At 32.4% G+C, this 22,374-nt stretch overlaps 1 protein-coding gene across 1 annotated transcript in view; it reads right to left on the reverse strand.

Moving 5' to 3' along the window:
* The window catches only part of LOC129234892 (transcription initiation factor TFIID subunit 3-like), a 38,971-nt gene extending 16,891 nt beyond the window's left edge, over positions 1 to 22,080 (reverse strand). Inside the window, exons 1-4 of the mRNA XM_054868751.1 lie at positions 21,800 to 22,080; positions 12,099 to 12,341; positions 3,892 to 4,048; positions 58 to 1,783 (exon numbers count right to left, since the gene is read on the reverse strand). Of these exons, the coding sequence (XP_054724726.1) occupies positions 58 to 1,783; positions 3,892 to 4,048; positions 12,099 to 12,341; positions 21,800 to 21,965 (2,292 nt within the window). The 5' untranslated portion in view covers positions 21,966 to 22,080. The remainder of the gene's footprint in view (positions 1 to 57; positions 1,784 to 3,891; positions 4,049 to 12,098; positions 12,342 to 21,799) is intronic.
* Positions 22,081 to 22,374: the final 294 nt, after the last annotated feature.

The raw sequence follows: 22,374 nt of genomic DNA on the forward strand, positions 1-22,374 counted from the left end.
AAAAATTTAAACATAAATGGCAAGTGAAATTTTTTTTAATCAATTACCAAATGTTACCTTATCTAATATGCTTGCTGCTTTCTTGATTAAATCTGAAGGTTCAGTTTTCGGTGGTGTGGTTTCAGGTTTTTCAGGCGAGCTCTTCTGTGAAGATGGGCCTGATTTTGCCAGATTGAGAGGCTGCATGGTCTGGAGAGAAGACTTGGATTCAGATTTTGCGGGTGTTACAAACAGAGGAGGTGTGGGGAAGTGAGGATTTGTTTGCATGTGGCATGGCAATGGACGCATCCCGGCAAATGGACTGGTGGAGTAGCCCACGGCTGGGACAAAGGGCGGTGGCATGGCAGGTACGTGGGATAGCAAAGGTGGAGCTGGCACATGTCCCGACAAGGACTGTGACTGATCAAAGAAACTGCTGTGCTGAGGTGATGCAGACGGAGTGGAATCGTCACTGCTCAGCAAATCATCTTTTAAATCAACTGGAGATGGCGTCCGTTCTTCAACTTTTAGCATAAATTGTGATTTATGGCTGGAAAAGGAAGTGGGGGATTTAACTTTTGTGTTTTTCTTCTTTTGCTTTTCTTTGTTTTTGTTCCTCTTGGGACTTCCAACCAACTTTTTGCTTGTCTCAGGAGACTTCTTCTCCTTTTTAGGAGGCACATGGATGGGTGAATGGGGTTGCAAGTCACTGGAGGACAATGAGGAACTATCAGAAGTGTCAGTAAAGTCATAGATGTCTTTTGGCTCTAATTTTTTAACCATAGGTGGCCCGCGTACGACAGAACTGATTGTATCGTCCATGGCCCTGGTGCTCTTTGCACTCTCCATCTCAGATTCTTCTTCCCCACGTCGAATCACAGCATCAATGCAATTATCAATGACTTCTAGCCTGGATTCGCGCTCTTGTCGAGCTTGAGTCTCTATAGAATCATCAATGACCAGCCGGGGTTCAGGTGATTCTTCCCTAAACATTACCTCCTCTTCTGGTTCTATAAGTTCTTCTTTCACTTCCAGTTTTGGCTCAATGTATGGAACCTTAGGTTCCTCCTTTATCTGGACAGGGATGGGAGCTGGAGGAGGAGAAGGAGGTACAGAAGGTGGCGAAGGAGGACTCGGAGGAGGGAGGACAACCTTTGACTTCTCATTCTTGAAACTTTTCAGAGTTTTGGCAAGTTTATTGGACTTTAATTTTTTTGAGCTGGAAATTTTAGATGATTTAGAGCTCATGGATGAGGCTGATCCAGTATGCTTCATCTTTGCCTTCATCTTCCCCAATTTGAAATTTTCTTTCATCCGATGGAGCTCTTCTTTTCGAGCTTTTAGCTTGGCTTTGTCACTCTTACTCTTTTGATGAGAAACATCATCCGGTCTGGAGCTTTTTTCGGATTTGGATGACTTGTGAGTACTGCTGCCGTGCTCCTTCTTGGAGGAAGATGATGATGTCATCCCCTTGTCATGTTTGCTCACAGAGTTCTCCTTATTTTCCTTCTCTTTCTTGGATGATTTGAGTTTCTTTATGTCTTTCTTGCTACTACTGTCTTTATCTTTTTTTGATTTGGAGGATTTTTCTTTTTTGATGTCTTTTGATTTGCTTTCCTTTTTTATTGAAACAGATGAGTGTGAGTGAGATGGAAGTTCTGGTGTTGGTGGCGGAGAATCAACCAGACATGGTAAGGTTGGATCTGCAGATTTGCCTTCATGAATAGGTGAAATGAAGCCAGCTGGAGTCATAAACACACTTGTCACCTCTCTCATTGGCCTACCTTCCTCTTCACTGTAGTATCTAGAAAGGATGGAAAGTAAACACTTAATTTCTGTTTACATTATTTCATTTCACAAATGCATTTATTCTGAACTATAATGCAAAAGTTAATCATTAATATCTTTGTTTTTAGAAAACAACTTGGAGAGTTACTCAACACTGGTTGGCAGAGCGATTTTGCTAAGATTCCAATTTTGTTATACTTAAAATTATTTTTGTAAATAAGATAGTAATACTATGAAGTATACTATTTCTATTGTTAAAAAGAAAAAATGCTAAATAAATTACAGAAAATGACAATATTTATTTTAAAAAAACATGTTACTCTGGTATGCATAAATACATTATGATGGAATTAAGGCCCTTAATTCTTTTCTACAGTGTCGAACTAAAACATTCAATGATTTAGTAGCACCCTTTGTCTTACAACTATATCTTGGTTAAAATTTACTTTAAACAAGGGTTGATAAGCAATCTTCTTTGCTGGCAAAATAGTATTTTTGCTCGGACAGTGGCAAAAACTGGCAAAAATGAGGAAAATTGCCATTAAATTTTTTACACAAGAACAATATGATATTGTACACAATATTAATTTAGATTTATATAAAAACATTAATTTGGTTTTCATTATAATTAATTTGATACCAAAAATAATTTTAAATAATACTTGAATAAAGCTTGAAAAAGGTTAGGAGTAGATAATGTCTCAAATTTTACATTTTTTTTTCTGGAATGTTTAAAAAAAAAAAAAGAGCTTATGTGTGCATCACATGACTTCCTTTTACTCCAATTGAATGATAATAGTGCCTTGCAGTAAGAAAAGAAACACTTTAAAATTTTCACCCCAAGTTTATTGCGAACCAAACAAAGAAAATATTTCATACAGAAAAATTTTCCCATTATTGGCAGTTTTAATGTGATTCAATGGTTAACTCTCTAAATACGAAGAAATTAAAACCAGATTTATGTATTAAAAAAAAAAAAAAAAAAGCCAAGTTTGTTGCCAAGTTGATGACAAAACTTGGCAACCAAAAACTTGGCGATATATTGGCAAATATTTGTCAAATTATAGCATCACTTGAGTTTACATTGAAATTAACAATGTTTTTTACCCCAAAAAAGGTGTAAAAGACCCCATTGGAACATCCGAATGCAATCAAAAAGGGGGGTGCACAACTAGACCCTACTAAGAGTCTACGTACCAATTTTCAACTTTCTAGGACATACCTTTTTTGAGTTATGCGAGATATATACGGACGTCATGAGAAAACTAGTCGTACTTAACTCAGAAATCGACAAAATGGATACTTCGGGTGCCTATATGTCATTAGACATACATCCACATGTGGTTGGGTTGAAAAAAAACTCAATATTCATTTAGGGCGAGCAAAATGAAAATTAAAGCCGCTTTTTTAGTAAAAACTTTTCCGCGAAAACCATACTTCCTTTTTTGTATAAGGAAGTAAAAAGAAAGAAAAGAAAACACATATTGATGTAAAGACTGCATTTGAAATTGAATGAGATTGGAAAATGTCAAAAGAGAGAAAATAAAATGAATACACAAATATAGAACACATTTGTGATCCGAAACATGCAGTATTTATGCTTTTGTACAAAAGTTACTTCTTGTAGTTTCAACTTTTGTAAAGGGTTCATTTTTTTGAATTATGATTTTTGGAAACTTTTTACCAACAACGCTCCAAATGCAGGATAGATTTAGGGAAAAAAAAAAGAGTATTTAATTTCTCTCAAAAGTTTTTAAAGCAAGACAATCAGGGCTCAAAAATTATGTTACCCAATATGCCCAGGACATGAAAAAATTAAGATATTTTATTTTTAAAATCAAGTAATGATAATTTAGTGACAACTTATTATGTACTATTTATTTAATTTTTTTTAATGTTTAAAATTGAAATAATTTTTTATTCAGATATAAAGATGTTAAACTAATTTTTTGTCTGATTATGCTATACAACAGATTCAAATATTTTAATCATTTATACAATAAAAAAACAGGGCATGTAAAAATGTGATTCTGGCATGCATTTTTTAGACAAACATATCCGGCAAGGCATGTAAAATTTTAAAGATTTTTCTAGCCCTGAAGACAATGAATAAACAATCCTCACTTGGGTTTTTTGTTAGGAGAATCAGACCACTCTGCTGTGCGCTTTGTTCCGTGTCTGGGGCTGCTGAATGGGGAAGGAGAATCACCACCAGCATTCGATTCCAAGCTGTTCTTCTTTATGCCATCAATCACCGACTGACCAAACAGGGCATCTTCTTCTGCAAAAATTAACCCTCATTGATAAAATGTCACAAAAATAAATAATAAGATAAGACGAGAAACAAATAAAAATTTTATTGTACATGCACGTAGGGGGCAGTTCGACTTCTTCATGACTTCAATAATTTACATTATCTCAAACAGGTAAGTATATTTTAAGTTTCCCATTGAATATAAAGCGTTAGAAATCGTTGGAAAAAATAACGGGCAGGGATGTGCCGACCCAAACTCGCTTTTGGAGCAATCTTGGAAGCAGGAAAATGGTGAGTTTGGAGCAGCTTGGAGCAGTAACATGGTGAATTTGGAGCAGCTTGTAGCAGCAAAAATTAAAATTTTGCATCAATTTGGAGCAACTATGCATTTTTCACACACAGAATCATGTGTGACATGATGAAATAACAAAAAAGAAGATTAAGGATGCAAACCACCATAACTCCAACTTCTAATTGAAGCTCTCTTGATTCAATTTATTATTATTGGTATTATTTTTTATTTTTTTGTCTAATATTTTTCTCAAAAGACTAGTCCTCTCCTGCTCTACCTTCTTCTTAAACTTACTGAGATTTCATGCCTCAGTAAAAAGGCTTTTATTGGCATTGTTGTTTTGCAAGCCATGAGAATCAAAAGAATTTGCAACACTATTACAGCGTTCAACCAAGAAGTAAATCTACTTAAAAGTAAACTACTTGAACACAATTTCCCAAATAATCTTGTAAATAATATTTTCTCTAGCATAGCCTTAAATCAACACTTCGCTTCACTGTAACCATTTAACTGTTCATCATTATGAATTTTCTGGAGGAAATCATGTATTTAGACTTCAGTTGATGATGTCTTTTGAAATTTGTTTATTCGTCAATGTGGAATGTTTTTTGGACCTGATTTTAATGGATGATCTTTTTATTTATTTTTTATTCATTTGAATGGTTTTGTTTTAATTTCATTTTTATCGACTGGCACAAAAACTGCTTGATGATCACAGATTTGAATTTGCATCCGGACACATAGGTAAGACTTTTGATTTTTCTCTGGCGGTACGGTGGAGGGACTTGGCTTCGGATACGAGACAAAACCTCAGTGCTTAGTTTTAGGTCTTAGTTCCAAAATCTGCATTCATTTTTCACATGTGCTGCATTTAGCCCAATGTAGTCATGAATGCTAGCTTTTTCGGAACAGGATATCCTACATTTAGTTTTAGTATAATTTTTTGGTCCATTGACCATAGAATGAAGTTTTCACTGTTGAAGAATTCTGGCTTCATCTTTATCATTTATCTATGTTGTAACCTTGTCTGCTTGTTGTTTTACTGATGTTTGTTTATATATATATATATATATATATATATCAGAGGTCTGTCCAGGATTTTTCACAGGGTCCATTTTTTGTGAAAAATCAAATAGTTTTGATGTAGTGTTTTTTTTTTTTTTTTTTGGTTGTAAAAATGAAATTTTAGAATTTTTATGCCCCAAATACTGCATAATTGAAATTGAAAGTTGAATGTTTTCCTCTTTTCTGCTGAGAATATCATTATTAAGTGTTTTTCTAGTATTTGGGGCAGGGGGGGGGGCATTGCTCTCTGGGAGATGGGCACCCTTCAAGTATCAATATTCATTTACTACTCTACATTGTGTTAAATTGTACTAGAAATATTTTATGTATAGTATTTAAAATAATTCTAACAAAGAAGTAAAATTCAGGCGGGGGGGGGGGGGAGGTGGTCTGCATTTACCTTTTTGGCCCAAGTCACTCCTAAAAAGCACATAATTTAGTTTAAAACTCATAAATTCCATAATTTTAACAAAAATAAAAAGAGATTTTATTTGTATTCCTCTTAACAAAGCATACTAAACATCAAAGACTCAAAAAATCCGATTCCCATAGCGGATGCAGAGAGATTGCAATCTTCAAGGTGAAGGCATCAAATGTATAAAAACGGCTTGTACAGGGTTCATACTCAACTTTGAAAATTAAAAGTAATTAGTCTTGCAGGAGTTCATTTAACTTTTTAAGGACTAGTTTCTTGTTTAAAAATGTTTCAAAATGTATTTCAGAAAAATTATGCACAACTTTTTTATTATTTAATTTGCTTTCATACAATAAATTAAATGCACAAACATAAGAAATTTATAGTAAAATATGCATTTACTGCTTCTTAGACTTTGAGCCGATTCCGAATCAAATTCGATTGTGAGGAGGGGGAAGGGGGGTTAATCATTGAAATATATTTTATATTGAAATTGAATAGAAAATACGTGAAATTGATTAAAAATTAAAATTTTCTCAAAAACAAAACATGTACTGAAATTCCTAACCAAAAAACAAAGACTTTAAAAAATAAAATAATTCTCATATAAATAGGAGAAAATGGAGTAACGTGCGTTTTTCAACAATGAAACTCATGCCACGGCATGATAATTTGATAATATGTTTTGGTAATGATTAACATGCAGGGAAAGGCTTTATTGTCACAAGACTGAACTCCATTGGGCAACTTAACTGTTCTTCTGGTAAAACTGTCATTTCAGGGGAATGAAGAAACAAAAACGTGGTCAACTGTGAACGCTATCTACAGGAGTTTAGGGTTAATTCACTGGAGTTAGGGTTAAAATTTCAAATATCAAAATATCACCAAACGGGCAATTGCTTCGTTCAAATGTAAAAGAATAGAAGCAATTTTTACCCGTCATACCTTGACGAGCGACTTTCTGGTTGTTAAAATAAGAACTATAATAAGCGGATTGAAAGTGGTAGAGGTCAAAATAACTTTCAACTATCAAAATAATTGAAATATTTACAGGATACAAAAGGACAAACTTCAAACTCAACCACTAGTGCAGTCAGAAATACCTTCTGGAGGGGGTTTTTTGATGAAAAATACCTTCTGGAGAGGTTTTATTTGGTCAAAAATACCTTCTGGTGGGATTTTTTTTGATCGAAAATAACTTCTGAAGAGGGATTTTAATCAAAACAGCCCTTTCACATGCATTTATTGTTAGTAATTAATATCTACAAATTTTTAAAATTAAAAAAAAAAATGATTTAAAATGGAAAAAAAAAAATTTAAATTTAAAAAAAAAATGAAAGATTTTTTTTAAAAAAATGAAAAAAACTTTAAAAAAATCACAAACTCTGCCGACTACACACACTACGTATGAATAAAAACACTTAAAATAGTTGAAAGAAAAATTAATTTCAGCCATCGATTCCGTACTTAACTTTCTGATATTCAACACTTTTAAAGGGCATGAATTTTATTAAAAACTTTTCAATTTGATGGTTTTAATAAAAATACAAACATAATTTAATTTTTTTGCATCTTCACAAGGCATAGCAACTGTCATAAATGCAAAAAATCTTATTCCCATGGCGGATGCAAAGAGATTGCGATTTTTGAAGTGAATGCATTAAAAGTAAAAGAGTGGCACATAAAAGAATTAATTTAAGTAAATTATTTTAGAATTGCATTTTAAAGCTCTACAATAGACATATTATTAATTACAATCGACATATTTGAAGCAAAAGTAGAATTAAACCAGCACTTTAGATTTTAACCTATTGACTCTCATAAAGGACACAGAATTTCGTTTGAAAATTTTAACTTTTTGATTCCTATAGGAATAAAAAGAAATTTCATTTATTTGCCCTCTAAAAAAGCATAATAAGCATCAAAATTCAGAACAATTCGATTCTCATATCAGATGCAAAGAGATTGCTTTAATCAAAATGAAAGCATCAAAAGCCTAAAAACGGCAAATTAAAGAATTTATTAAAGCAAAAAATTATTAGAATGGTACTTTAACAAGTCTACAAGAATTATATTATTAATAAATATCGACATAATTATCAGAAATTTAGAGTAAGGAAACAAATTTCGGATGTGGGGAACAAAATAGTTTAATGAAAAAATTGGATATCTGGTATTATCAGACGAAATAATACAAGAATTCTAGTAAAATTTGGTCTTACATATTCACTTGCATTGGATTAGCGATCGAAGAAAATCTTTAAGGCCATGCAGAATAAAAAATAAGGAGTTTGTAAGGAGATAATAGCAAAATTCAGGAGTTTTAAGGGCCTTATTTTTTTTCTTAAAAAGCAGGAGTTGATAAGGAGTTTGTAAAGAGTGTACCAACCCTGTTGTAAAAAAAAATATTTTCGATAAAATTATTTTATAATTGCATTTTAGAGGCCTAAAATAAGTATTATCATCAATATCTATCGATACAGTTGAAGCAAAAATAAAATTAAACCATCGATTCAGCATTTTAATTTTTGACTCCTACTAGAAAATGGAATTTAGCTTTCAAAACTTGAAATAAGCATTGTAACAAAAATAAAGAGACTTTTCACTTAGTTGTGTCCTAATAAAGCGAAGTTAGCTTGAAAAAAGAATAAAATATGATTCTCATATCAGATGTAAAAAGATTGCACTTTTCAAAATGAGGCATTTTAAGAAAAAAACAGTAAATAAAAGAGATAATTTCAAGTTAATCATCCTTGTTAGCATCGAAAAATCAAACCCATATCATTTTCTCTCAAAATAACAGTTACACATCGCAGCATGGTAGAAACGCAAATATTGCCAAGCTGGTAAAATGATGAGAATATATTTTCTAATCAAATCACTATAATGGTTTAACGCCAGGCACTAAGTGGCGATAATTTTGAAGTTGGTAACCCTATCTGAACAATATCACATTTTTTCCCCACTCCTACTATGTGTTTGCAGTTTTAAGCTCATTTTGCTGGTATATATTATTATTGTTTTTTAAATCATGAGCAGGGAGAAAAGTGCTTACGAAGCAAAGTGCACACCACGCTTTTTCAGAGAAGTTTACAACACCACCGCTGAACTAGTATGTTGTGGCCATCACGAAACTTTCTTCTATATCTTTTTTATAATTCTGATTCCTCCCCATGCTTGACAAGGACGCAATATTCCAAACAAAAACAAAATTACACATGCAAAAACTTGACGACCATCCCAATGTCTAAATTATCGCAAAATCAAAGCAAAGAGCGAAAATTAGTTATTTTAAAAGCTTTGCATGAATTAATCACAAATATTTTTTTTGTCAACAAACATAAGATAGCAACAGTTAAAATTTTTAAATCATTGAGATAATATTTCCGATCATTTCCATTCAATTAAAATCGCGAAATACGCAGACAACAGACTATAACGATTTATCTTCCTTATTGTTGCATTAATAAAGCTATTTTCATTCGCAAAAAGAAAAAAGAAAATCAGCACCTCTTGGAGCGATTGGTGCCAAAAACAAATCAACGCCTGTTTACATATGGATTCACATTTATTCCAAATTTCATCCAAAAGGTAACATTACCTCTTGAGATATGCACTTACAATGGAAAAAAGAACGTTGGATCGCGCCACCCCCTTTTCAGCTGTTGACACCAAAATAGAATCAGCTCTTATACCCTCTAAGGGCTACTTATCGATAAATTTTTGTTTGATTCCGCTCATTATTTCTCGAGATACAGCAATCACAATTGACAACAAAAAAACGTTATGTAGCTCAACATCCGTCTGAGCTATTGACACCAAAATTGAATCAGCACCTGTACCTGTTAGGGGTAATGTATGGACCAAATTTTGTTTGATTCCCCCAGTTACTTCCTTTGGAATAGCAGGCACGCATAACTCAAAAAACATCCCATTGCTCCACCCCTTTTGGAGGAATTTGTGCCAAAAACCAATGGGCACAAGTTCACATAGGGGCACATATGTGTACCAAATTTCGTTCGATTTCATGCGGTAGTTTTTGCTGTAGAGCGGCCACAAAAAACTGGTTTTGACACACAGACAGACATTTTGCAAAAATGGTCAAAATGGACTCAGCACATCTCAAAAAGTTCAAATCCGTCAAAATTCAAAATTTGAAAATTTGCACGAATCCAATACTTTCTTCTATATATTGGACATAGAAAAAGTAAAAATCCTTCGTGTAATCTGAAGTGACAGCAAATAATACCAAGGCAAAAAAAAAAAAAAGATTTTCAGTCAAAATTCAATTTTAGTAATTAAATTGAGAACACCAAGTGATAACTTTTAAGATTTTTTCAGTATTAATTTAAAAAACGAAGATTTTTTTTCTTGAAATCGTGATAACAGTATGCTAATTACTTTAAGACAATAAATAAAGACAAGGGAGCAAAGTCATCAATGATGGTTTATTCTATAAATGTAGGGTTGTTTATTTTACGTAGCTTGGAGTGCTTGGAAGGAAAATTCAAGCAAGGTAAAATAAACAACTTTACAGACACAGAAGCAATCTTAGGAAGCCATCCTAAGATTGAATACTTTGACCTTGAGGAAAAAAGATGTACGAATATGCGGTACTGTATAGTCGCACCTCTTTAATTTTACTTTTTTAAAGCAAATAATTGGCGGAAAATTCGTAGCGAATCAAAGTACTTCATTTTGCAAGGAAAATTTTTTTTTTCATCATTTCATCAATTTTCCCTGAATTTTTGTTATTTTTTCAAAATTCCCTGATATTTCACTGTGTGATAAAGTTCCCTGACTTTTCCCTGATCTGTCGTCACTCTGGGTCATATATATTTTTAAAATGTCTAAGCAATAAATGTTATTGCTATACTGTCAATATCAATACCTAATTACAAAAAAAAAAAAAAAAATCAAAACTTAGTTAATTGCCATCGAGAACGCAGAAGCAAAAATCAGAGTTTATAAAATTTTATTGATATAGAATATATAGGCTATTTTCTGTAAATATTTTTTTTGAATCAAAAGAAAGTCACTATAAAATATATTTTATGTGAAGGAAAAGATGTATAGTGGATGGTAAAGGGAATGGAAAATGAAAATCAAAATACTATGCAAAACACATGATGAAATTTTTGATTACATAAGATGATGGATACAATAAAGATAGCTAAAAAAACTAAGTTCGGAGGCACTACACAGCCCTATTCGGAAAAAGGAAGCAGCATGAAAAAAGATGCAGCATGAGTTAGCTGCATTATTTCAAGAAACAATAAATTAAATAAACTTTTAAATGATCTATTTACGCTTTTAATTTTATGCATATAAGTTTAACCTTGACCTAAAGTATGTTTAATGTATTGTATCTGCATATTAAAACTAAATGCAACCCTACTTTTTACATTTGTTACATCTTTTACATACAGGGTGACTGCAACATGCACATTTTAATTTTTTATTTTAGTCAGAAGTTGCCATTTCCTGATCCCATTTTTTCTGAACACCAAAAGAAAAATCTCTTAAGCTGGACTTAAATCTTTCTGCTTCAATCGCGACCTACATCTGCTCCATAGATTAAAAAAGGGGCAGAGTGTTTTCTGATAAAAAGGCACTTGAACTCAATTAATACAGTGCCTTTTCAAAAGTATTAAAAATGTAATTTTCTCACGCAACTGTAGGGCAGTGATTTTTAATCTGTGGTCCACAAGCAATTCCGGTGCACTCCGCAAACAGTTAATGAAAATTAATCAAGGAACTGGGGGTGAAAATTTATGCACATGCACTATTTGGCACATGTTCTTCCTCCTAAAATAATTGTTTAAATTGAAAATATTATTATTTTTCGTATATGGTCTGCTTAGAATTCACTAGGGAATCAAGTGGTTTTCAGTAGTGAAAAGGTTGAAAACCACTGCTCTAGTGGACAAGGTAAACTGAGGAACAAGAGAGTTATACTTCCAGGCTAAGTTGGAGTGAATATGAATTTTTCCAGAAAGATTAGCTTTTTGTGATCAATTGTTGATAAATTTCGAAAGGACAAAGAGAATGCATTAAAAAAGAGGGCGCGGTTCATTAGAGGTTGCCTTAAAAACGGCTAAGTCGCAGTATTTTCCAATCAAATGAAGTTGGGCGTTTGAGTCAGATTCCTTAGTCAGCAAAATGAGTTGCAACAAAACTGAGCCATGCTTTTATAGGGCAAAGGATTGCACACCTTCAGAAATTAAATTGGCAGATAACGACAAGAGAAGTCTTTCGACAAACAATGAAGAAAATCTGCAGAGCGCGGAAATGAGCCAAAATACCTTCAAGGTCGGGTCTCATGAGTGGCAGGTACTCTGGGACATGCTCTGGCCTCACTGAGAGCTCGCGGCTGTCATGCTTCGGGTGCTGCAGGTTGGCAGGAATCCGTACGGGGAAGGCCGAGATTTTTTGAGGGAATGGCACAGGCTCCACATTGTTGACATACTCTTCGATCTCCTGAAGCGAGATGCCAAAGTCCTTAAACGTGAGGGCCAGGTCGTCAAGATTGGGTTCCGTTCGGTTATCTAGAGAGACCAAAGACAATAGGTTAGTGGGGAAGAACATACGTCGCTCCTTGAGCAAGTTTTGATGGCAAATGTGCCAGAAATTTTAATATGTGATTGGAGGATTGGTTTCAGAAGGTGGTCAAATGATAAACAGAAGAATAAAAAATCCTAAACCATAGCTAACTTGAACTTAAAGCAATATTTTTTTTTATGTTTTTGCAGAACAAATTGCACTAAGCTCCACCCTTTTAGTAAAAGTAGTCACACTGATAAACAACTTAGTGCTGACTCTAGAATAAAATGGCGAGTATAGGGGAAATTCTGAAAAGGGCACTCTCTGTTTTCTTCAAAAACGACTCTTGAGTCATGCTCAAAAAAGATATATTTTAAATTGGTGTGCAATTTTTATAAGCAACAGTACAAAATACTAACTGGTTTCAAACAATATCCTTGAATAAAATCTAAATTTCAGAATACATAATATTTTACAAATCCTAATTAACAAACCACTATTCATGTAATATGTGCGATTGATATTTTCATGCCTGTGTTTCTTGTCTAAAAAAAAGAGAAAGCATGGGAACTGAGAAGCTTGATTAGTAGAATTTCGTGGAAAATTTTTTTGGTATAAACAATGTTGAATAAGTTGTAAAATGTTTTGAAGTAGTTGGAATTTTTTAATCAAAAAAAGAAAAAAAAAACATAACATTGGATAAATTCTTTTACAAAATAAATCAACCAATCTTCAGTTGAAATTTCAATTATTCAAATTGCTTTCAGAATTTCAGAAATAAAAAAAGAAAAGAAAATAAGACAATGCTCTGCAATTTGCAAAATAATGATTCTTCCTTCGCAAGCTACCTATTGACCTTTCCACCGTGAAGATAGTTTAGGCACAACACGGACATTTTTGGACTGATGAGTCACGGTCTCATTGGACAGTTCTGTTATTGGCTTTAAATGTGCAGCATGTAAGAGAGATGAATTTCATTTAATTAATTAAAAGCTGTCAATCTCTTTAAAAAATTTTTTGTCCTCCCATTTTAAACATACATAAGATATTCTATATTTGTTCCGAGGCAAGGGTGCCACCCCCTCCTAAGAGCAGAGGCGCAACCGTCCTAAATATCATCCCCCCAAAAATAAGAAAAATACCCATCTAAACACCCCTCCTCCCCCACCAAAATTTCAATGCTGCAGCCTGCGCCACGACCCCACCAAGGTGGGTACCCCTGTCTGAAGTGACGATATGAAGGTAAGCCCATTGCTTATCAAATAGAAATTTTTGGCTGTAAATAAAGACTAGGTATCTATCACCAGTTTAGAACTCTTGCTGTGAGACCACTCCCTCTTCAGCTCAAATTTTGCAAAATATCATATAAGTCTGGGAGTTTTTTTTCCTCAAAAATTTTTTTCTTCTAAAAATCATGCAAATACCTCTCTTGTTAAAAAAAAAAAAAAGTTGAATCTTGAAAAATAAAATTAAAAAAAAAATCAAATAAATAAGCAAAATATTTTAAATATTTTTATAAAAATTTAAAAACAAAATGGGTTTTAAGCAGATGGTTATGAGAGGAAGGAAAATGTTCCTCTAAAAATTATTTAAAGGAAATTCTCTGAATAAAACGTCTCCGAGATAAAAAAAAATCTAATTGGATACTTTTAAAATTCAGAAAAATACCAGCAATCTAATGAGTGAGCAATCTGATGATCCATATTTTAAAGATTCTTGGAAGTGCGATGAAGCATAAAAAGTTGTTCATTAATAATCTGTTTTAATTAGGAATCACACTAAACAGTGCCAATTTGTAAATGATCCCTTACAATTTTTTGCACATCTGAAAATCATTAAAATACAGCTCATTAAATGGACTTTTCTAAACTTTAAAGATATTCAACTGGAATTTTTATGAAACTTGGCACCTGTTTGCAAATTTGTGCATGCACAGTGAAAAATATATTGCTTTAAATGTTCATCTTTGATTAAACGCTCAATATTTTGATTTCAAATTTTAATGTAATGATCTCTTTTATATGGCTAAGCTTTCTGAAAGTTTGGTAAAGTTTGAAGGAAAAAACTATAAAATTATTGCACAAATGCTAGAATCACTGAAATTTACAACTTATTTCCAGCTTTTTACGAGATGAAGGATGATCAAAATATATGTGTTTGGTTTCTTGAATTTGTTGCTGATCCCTTAAATGCATGGTAGATTTTTAATTTTTATTGGAAACATGTCAGCTGAAGCACAACTTGATATGACAAAAGTTACAGAACAATTGTTCCCTTATTTCTTGAGAAATTCCTTACAATTCGTTCTTGCAAGTATTGCAGTTTTTTTTTTTTTGCCCACCACTGTATATACAATCAGGGTTCGAAAATATCATTATATTTTCGAAAATATTCGATATTTTGATAATATTCAATATTTTCAATTAGCACAAACTAAAGTCTTCCAAATAGTAAATGTATCCTCAAATCACTCTTTATTTTCTTATATTATAATTACAAAATGTTTACTTAAAATTAAGGCTTCTTTCATTACTTATATCTAATATTTCATTTTAAATTTCTATCAATTTTAATGTAGTTATTATTTAGCATTAGCTGTTTTATACATTTTTTTTCTGTTAGCTACTTTTACAATTACATCATTCAGAAATAAAATATTACATTAGTCGGTGCACAGTCATAAGACATTTTCTTTTTTCTGAGCAATGTTCAACATTTAACTAGGCATTTTAATATGAATTAAAATTGTAGCATTACATAATAATTTTATGAATATAAAATACAAGTAAAATAGGAGTATGAAATTACTTTATTATATTAATGATGTATTAATACATCATAAAAACGTAAAACATAACCTTTTGATTATTTTTAATACTAAATGAACAACTTTACTATAATTAATGTACTTTTTATACTGAAAATAGCGTAGTTGAAAAAATAAATATCAAAATATCGTGATATTTTCAAAATAAATATATGATACATATCGTGATATATATCGACGAACCCTGTATACAATACCTACAATATAAATTTTACAATTAGTGTACAAATTCTTTATCTGATAAATATTTTTAAAAATACAGTCGACCCTTGATTTAACGAATTCAACGGAACAAAACGTTATTTATACGTTAAATCGGGGTTATTTGTAATATCTTGTAATATCGGGGTGTGGCAAAAAATTTAAAATACTGTACTTACCTTATCTAAAATCCCTAATAAGCAACTGCGCAAACATATCCATAATTAGAAAGCATATACTTTTTATTCAGCATTCCATTACTTAAATTACATACTAGTTAATGTGAAATTTTAAACCACTGAGTAATAAATGTTTGACAATTTCCTTGATACTTGACTCGAAATAGTTCTCTTTCGACGTTATGGATAAAAGAAAATACTGTGTCACTTGCAGTCTGCTGCATGAGATACATTTTTAGTTTCCAGGCCATGTAAAGCGCTTGAAAATGTTTTAATTGGAATTACATTCACGCTTTCTTCATCAGAATCAAGATTTGTTTGTTGCTCCCTTGCCCGTCAAAAATTGCCGATTCCAAGAAAAGTTTTTCTGCTTCGGACAATATGGATATAACATTTGGAAAACAAATGAATATTTTCTAACTTAAATTAACAAAGAAAATTTTTTTTGGACTGTTAAAATAATTCGTTAATTCTGGGTTTATTATTCGGTAAATAGGGGTATTTGCCTTCATTTTAGTCAGGGAAAAAGAAAAAGTCGTTAAATCGTAAAATTAGTTAAATAGAGGCAGGGTTGTTAGGTTTAAACCGAGTGGTTTCTTATAAATCATGTGGTTTTTTTCAAAAATAGTTTTTATTGAAAACCTTCATAGTTTTCCCCCCAAATGTTTTCATGAATATTACATATTATTGCAAAGAGTAAAATCTCATTGATACAAAGTAACTCTAGCAAAGCTTTATAGATCAGGGGCCAATCCAGGATTTTTTTCTTGCTACCTATTTTTGTGAAAGTTTTTTTTTTATCAGCATTGTTTTTGTGAAATTTTAGACACATCCTAATTTTTGTAAAAGAAGTAGTGGAACAAGTGAAATTTTAGTTCGAAAATTTTAAATGTCATCTAGTATTTTTAACAGGTTTCGTTTTTTTTTTTTTTTTTTTTGGGGTGGGGGGGAGCTGAAAACCTAAGAAGTAGGAAAAATACCATCGTAATTTCAGCTTAATGGTCTATGTACTGTGTACAATATAGGAAATTTTGAGAAAAACGGTTCCTCAAAACAGATGTTTAAAGATTGCGATAATATTGCATAAATACACTTTGGTGTGAAACAGCTAAAAATTAGTTAAAATACTACAAAAAGGTTTCTATTTAAGCTATTGTTCATATAAACCTGCTTATAATTCTATTTTATGAGTATATTTTGTTTCAAACAGAGAAACAAATTTCATATTTTAAAATGTGAATTTTTGTGAAATTTTTGATGTTTTTGTGAAGCTACTGATTTTATTACTTGATTTTTGTGAAAGTACCGATTTCAAAATAAGATTTTTGTGAAGGTACCGAAAAACGGTAGCAAAATCAGCCTGTATTGGGCCCTGTAGATAAATCATAGATTTAATAAATTTAGAAACTTATACTTTTTAAGGTAATGCAAGTTTGCTAAATAGTTTTTCTTTTTTTTCAAAATCAATGCAGCTTTCCTATTAGGCACATAAATATGCAAGTGAGACTAACCAAGTTTTTCTAAAATTACATAGAGAAAAAATCCAAGTAGCACTTTTTTTATTTATTCAATTATTTTTTTCTAGTCTTACACATTTTAAAATAATCCGAAAAGCATATTTCAACCAAAACTTCATTTACTACCTAAGTTGTTTAATTACTTAAGATTTACCAGAGGTCTGGCCAGAGCAAATTTGGGTCCGTTAACGGACCCTTCACAAAAATCGGATCAATCAAAACGGACCTTTCACAAAAATCCGATCAACCAAAACGGATCCTTCACAAAATTCTGGTAAACAAAAACGGATCTTTCACAAATTGTTTATTGAAAGAGCAAATCTCAAATTAAAATTAAATTAGAGGAATCAACTTATACAAAATCAGCTAATTTTGCAAAAGGAAAAAAAAAATTGGCACACTTGTGATGCTCCTGCAAGCCATAAATAGTTACTACCGCCAAATAAATATAATGCCTGTTGTTGGTTTCTTTGAAAGAAATTAACAGCTGAAAGTCAGTTTGGTTTATAATTTTGCTTGTTTGTTTCATGCAGCGGTGTTGTTGTAAACTTCTTTGGAAAAGTCTCAATAGGCATAGTAAGCACTTTTCTCCCAACTCATGATTTAATCATCAATAATATACAGGGAAATGAATTTAGAACTGCAAAGGATAGTATGGGTGGGGCGGATGTGATCGTTTCAGATAGGGTTACAAAATGTAAACTTATCGCCACTTAGTGTCTGGTGGTGCAATGTTAAACTGTTATTTTGGGAGAAAGTTATATGGGTTTGGTTTTTCGATACTAAAAAGGATAATTAACTTTAAATAAACTTTTATTTACCGTTATTTTTTTTCTATAGATGCCTACATTTTGAAAAACGCAATCTTTTTACATCCGATATGAGAATCATATTTTATTCTTTTTTTCAAGCTAACTTCGCTTTATTAGTATGCAAATAAATGAAAAGTCTCTTTATTTCTGTAACAAAGCTTATTTCAAGTTTTTAAACGGGAATTCCATTTTCTGTTATGAGTCAATAATTAAAATGATGAATCGATGGTTTATTTTTTATTTTATTTATTTATTTTTGCTTCAACTGTGTCCAGATATTAATGATATGTTTATCATAGGACTCTAAAATGCAATTCAAAAGTAATTTTATCAAAAATATTTATTTTACAAGCCGTTTTTATACTTTTGATTCCTTCACTTTGAGGATTGCAATCTCTTTGCATCCGCTGTGGAAATCTGATTTTTCGAATTTTCCATGTTTAGTACTCTTAGTTAAGAGGTAAACAAATAAAATATTTTTTTATTTTTGTGAAAATCACAGAGTTTATAAGGTTTGAACGAAACTCTGTGCTCTTAAAGAGTGTCTTGGGTTAAAAAGTTAAATGCTGAACCCCTGCCTAATTTTTTTTTCTTACAGTTATTTTAATTACTATACAAAAAACATTTCTATTATAATTTAACATGATGTAGAATGGTAGATAAATATTGATACTTGAGGGGTGCCCATCTCCCAGGGAGCGATGCCTCCCCCTCTCCCCAAATATTAGAAAAACACTCAAGAATGATATTCTCAACAGAAAAGAGAGAAAACACTCAACTTTAAGTGTCAATAATGCAGTTTCCACCATCTTAAGAGTCTAAACTTTCGTTTTTACAAGAAAAGAAATTTTTTTTTTTAATTATTTGATTTTTCACAAAAAAAAAATTGATTTTTCACAAAATTATTTTATTTTTCACAAGAAACGGACCCTGTGAAAAATCCTGAACAGACCCCTGTTTACTAAGATAGATTACGTACCATTGAAACGATCCATTGTATATATAAATTTTAACGATAGAATATTTAAATGACAAGCGGAAAAAAATAGCTAAAGAAGTCCAAGAACACTAAGAGTAGGCATAAAATTCTGCTTATACCTGCAGTCGAGCCCCGACTTACGGGAGGGATGCATTCCAAGACTCCTTGCGTAAGTCGAAATTTTGCGTTGTAGAAAAGAATATGTACACAATTTTTATTGAAAAGTACCAAATTCACTTATTAACACCCCTCAAACTGCTTTAAAGCATTCATCAACCATACATTAAAGTTTCTTATAATTAAGAACTGTACTTTTACTGTACTTAAAAATAAAAAAGCTGCTTCTTTCAACATAAAAAACTGTTAAGATGCACAAAATAAATGATCAATTATAGGGAAAGACATAAAATAAAACTACATGGTATGCACATCACTTATATACTTATTGCAGTGCTATCATCGACGTACTTTTTAGTTGTTCAAGCATATCAAATATCTTAAACTTTTTTTATGCCAGAAATTTTTTGTTTCTTCCCATCTTTACAAACTTCAGATGAAACAGTGCACTAAGGTGCCATTTTATTTCATCAACTTTAATATTTAGAAAGAAAAAAAAGAAAGAAAGACAAAGAGTGGTTACTTGATGTGCACTAACAAAGCGATGCGTCGACTAGTATGATGAAGGGAACTTCCGCTATCAGTGACGCTATGGGAATAAAATATATTCACAAAATCAATATTTAGGTTCCAATAACGAAACCGATACTTCCTTCCCAAAAAATTCTTTTTGCGGACGAGCCATGGGCACCAATATACAAAATTGTAAGGGGGGGTTCAGAAATTTGAACCAGCGAACTATTGCTTCGGTCACTCGGCTGGTCTGTGCTAATTTTACATTGGCTACCAGTTTGTTTGGCCCTTTTGGCTTCCATGAGAGGTTTTCCATCAACAGCTCAGTCACTTTCCTATGCCGGGCTGATGAGTGCTAATAAGCATGAAACTGCAGTCCTCGGCTGGAAATGACTGAGTTGGCGGTGTATTTCATGTATTTCTGCTTTAGCCCTGGCTAATTGGCGGTAATTTACTGAATATACCATGCCTACCATCAATTTTCGAGTTGAACCGAACCATTGCTTCGGTCACTCGGCTGGTCTGTGCTAATTTTACATTAGCTACCATTTTGTTTGGCCCTCTTGGCTTCCATAAGAGGTTTTCCATCTCCAGTTCAGTCACTTTCCTATGCAGGGCTGAAGAGTGCTAATAAGCATGAAACTGCAGTCCTCGGCTGGAAATGACTGAGCTGGCGGTGTATTTCATGTATTTCTGCTTTAGCCCTGGCTAATTGGCGGTAATTTACTGAATATACCATGCCTACCATCAATTTTCGAGTTGAACCGAACCATTGCTTCGGTCACTCGGCTGGTCTGTGCTAATTTTACATTAGCTACCATTTTGTTTGGCCCTCTTAGCTTCCATAAGAGGTTTTCCATCTCCAGCTCAGTCACTTTCCTATGCCGGGCTGAAGAGTGCTAAACGAAACTGCAGTCCTCAGCTGGAAATGACTGAGCTGGCGGCGTATTTCATGTATACCTTGTTTATTCGAGATTTGTGACATGTTGGTTTGCAGAAAATAATTCACATGAAAGCCTTTTAGCTAGAGTAGTTTCCTCTGTACAATCAACAAATATTGAGAAATTCAGACGTGACAGGACTTAGTCAAGATAATTTGAGTTATTTATTGACCAGTTAAAGAAAAAAGTTAATTTATTTAAAATCTTTGAAGTACTTTTTTAATGCCATTATGAGTTAAGAAATACTATTAAAGTTCAAAATTCATTTTTTATGTCCATTGTCTGTGGTGAAGAACAAATAAAAAAGAAGTTTAAATTGTGAAAGTATTTAAATTAATTAATTTTTTAAAAAACTTCTCAGAAAATTTAAAAAAAAACCAATAGTGGGCTAAATAATGGGTTTTTTCAAAAAAAAAAAAAAAAAAACCATTGGCTGCAAAACCCGATTGGGTCCAATCTGGTCAACCCTGCCTTATTTGGAGCTCAAAATTTATTGCAAGCTCTATTGCTAAGATATTTTGCTGTTTCCGGTTTGCGTGGAAGCGATCCTTCCCATTATGTAATTTAAATTTTGTTGAATTTAACGACGGCTTATTATGGACTATTTATTCAAACTATTTTTTTTTTTTTACAATTTTTATAAAAATAATTCGTCTGATTAATGCTGTATGACAAATTCAAATGCTTTTATTGATATACAATAAGGAAAACTGGGCATGTATCTGTTAGACAAACATGCCTGGCAGGGCATGAAAATTTTCAAACATTTTTCAAGCCTTGCTGTCTACTGGATTTATACGCTACTGAGAGTTATGGGCCGCTTTGGTACAGTGGGCTCCCTGTACAAGGACAGTGCAGGTACAACGAACCGGACCTGACCCTTTCACACCCAGATTGTTGTGACAAATCCACCAAAGAGCAATCATTCCTAGCGTATATCTTGATAGACAAGGTATTTTTGCCACTCAACGGCACAAGAACTTCAATTGGCATTGTCGAATGATGTAAACAATTATAAATAAGATTTACTAATAAAAAAAAAAAAATCAAATCAAATCAATTGAAAACAAACTTTCTCCTTTTTCACATTGCACTATACATTCGATGAATCTTTTACCTATAATCACAGTAAAATACAAACTTTTAAACGATTTTTTGAACTATTACAATGAAGATCGATTAACACAGAAAATGAAACTTGTTTGTTATAACTGAAAACCCTTTAAAACACATAAAAAGTACAGCATGCATCTCCTTGATCACCAAACACTCCCAACATTTAAAGGTACTAGATGCAATCAAAAGACAAGTTTAAACTATCTGTTTAAATACAATACGAATGTAGAATGAAAGCTTGACATTTTTAAACATACTTACACTGAATACTATATTGATGAACCGATTTGGAGATCTCAAAAACATATCTTTGTAGAACATCAACAAGTATATCCATAGGAGAAGATTGAACGGCATGCCAGCCAATGTTTTGACATATTTGACCTACACATATTTTCAAGGCTTCTTTCGCGAACGAACTTGCCATTATTCACATTACTCCTGTGTGAGAGATGTTTACATTATATTCACTTGAATGTACACAGAAAATACGAAAAAACATTTAGTTTGTAAATAATCAAGTGAAAATAGCATTGTACATATCCTGCGTTACTTCATGTGTTGCCAAACAAACATTACAAAATTCTTAAGTTTAAATATGCTTGAAATGATTGGAGTGTTTTTTCCTCGTTTCCCATTAAAGGACTACAAAAGAAAGCCATTTAAACAATGGAAAATGAAGCTAAAGTGGCAAGACCAAGGTTTTAACCAAGATCAACTTGTTTAAACTTCCCCCGAAGCTGAAGCAGAACTATAACTTTTTTTTAAATAAGCGCACCGGCTTGACAAGCTCCATGGAAGCTCGAAAATGTCAGAAACTTTCCCGCCATACTGGA

Source organism: Uloborus diversus, chromosome 1 (genome assembly GCF_026930045.1).
Source record: "Uloborus diversus isolate 005 chromosome 1, Udiv.v.3.1, whole genome shotgun sequence".
Lineage (NCBI taxonomy): Eukaryota > Metazoa > Arthropoda > Arachnida > Araneae > Uloboridae > Uloborus > Uloborus diversus.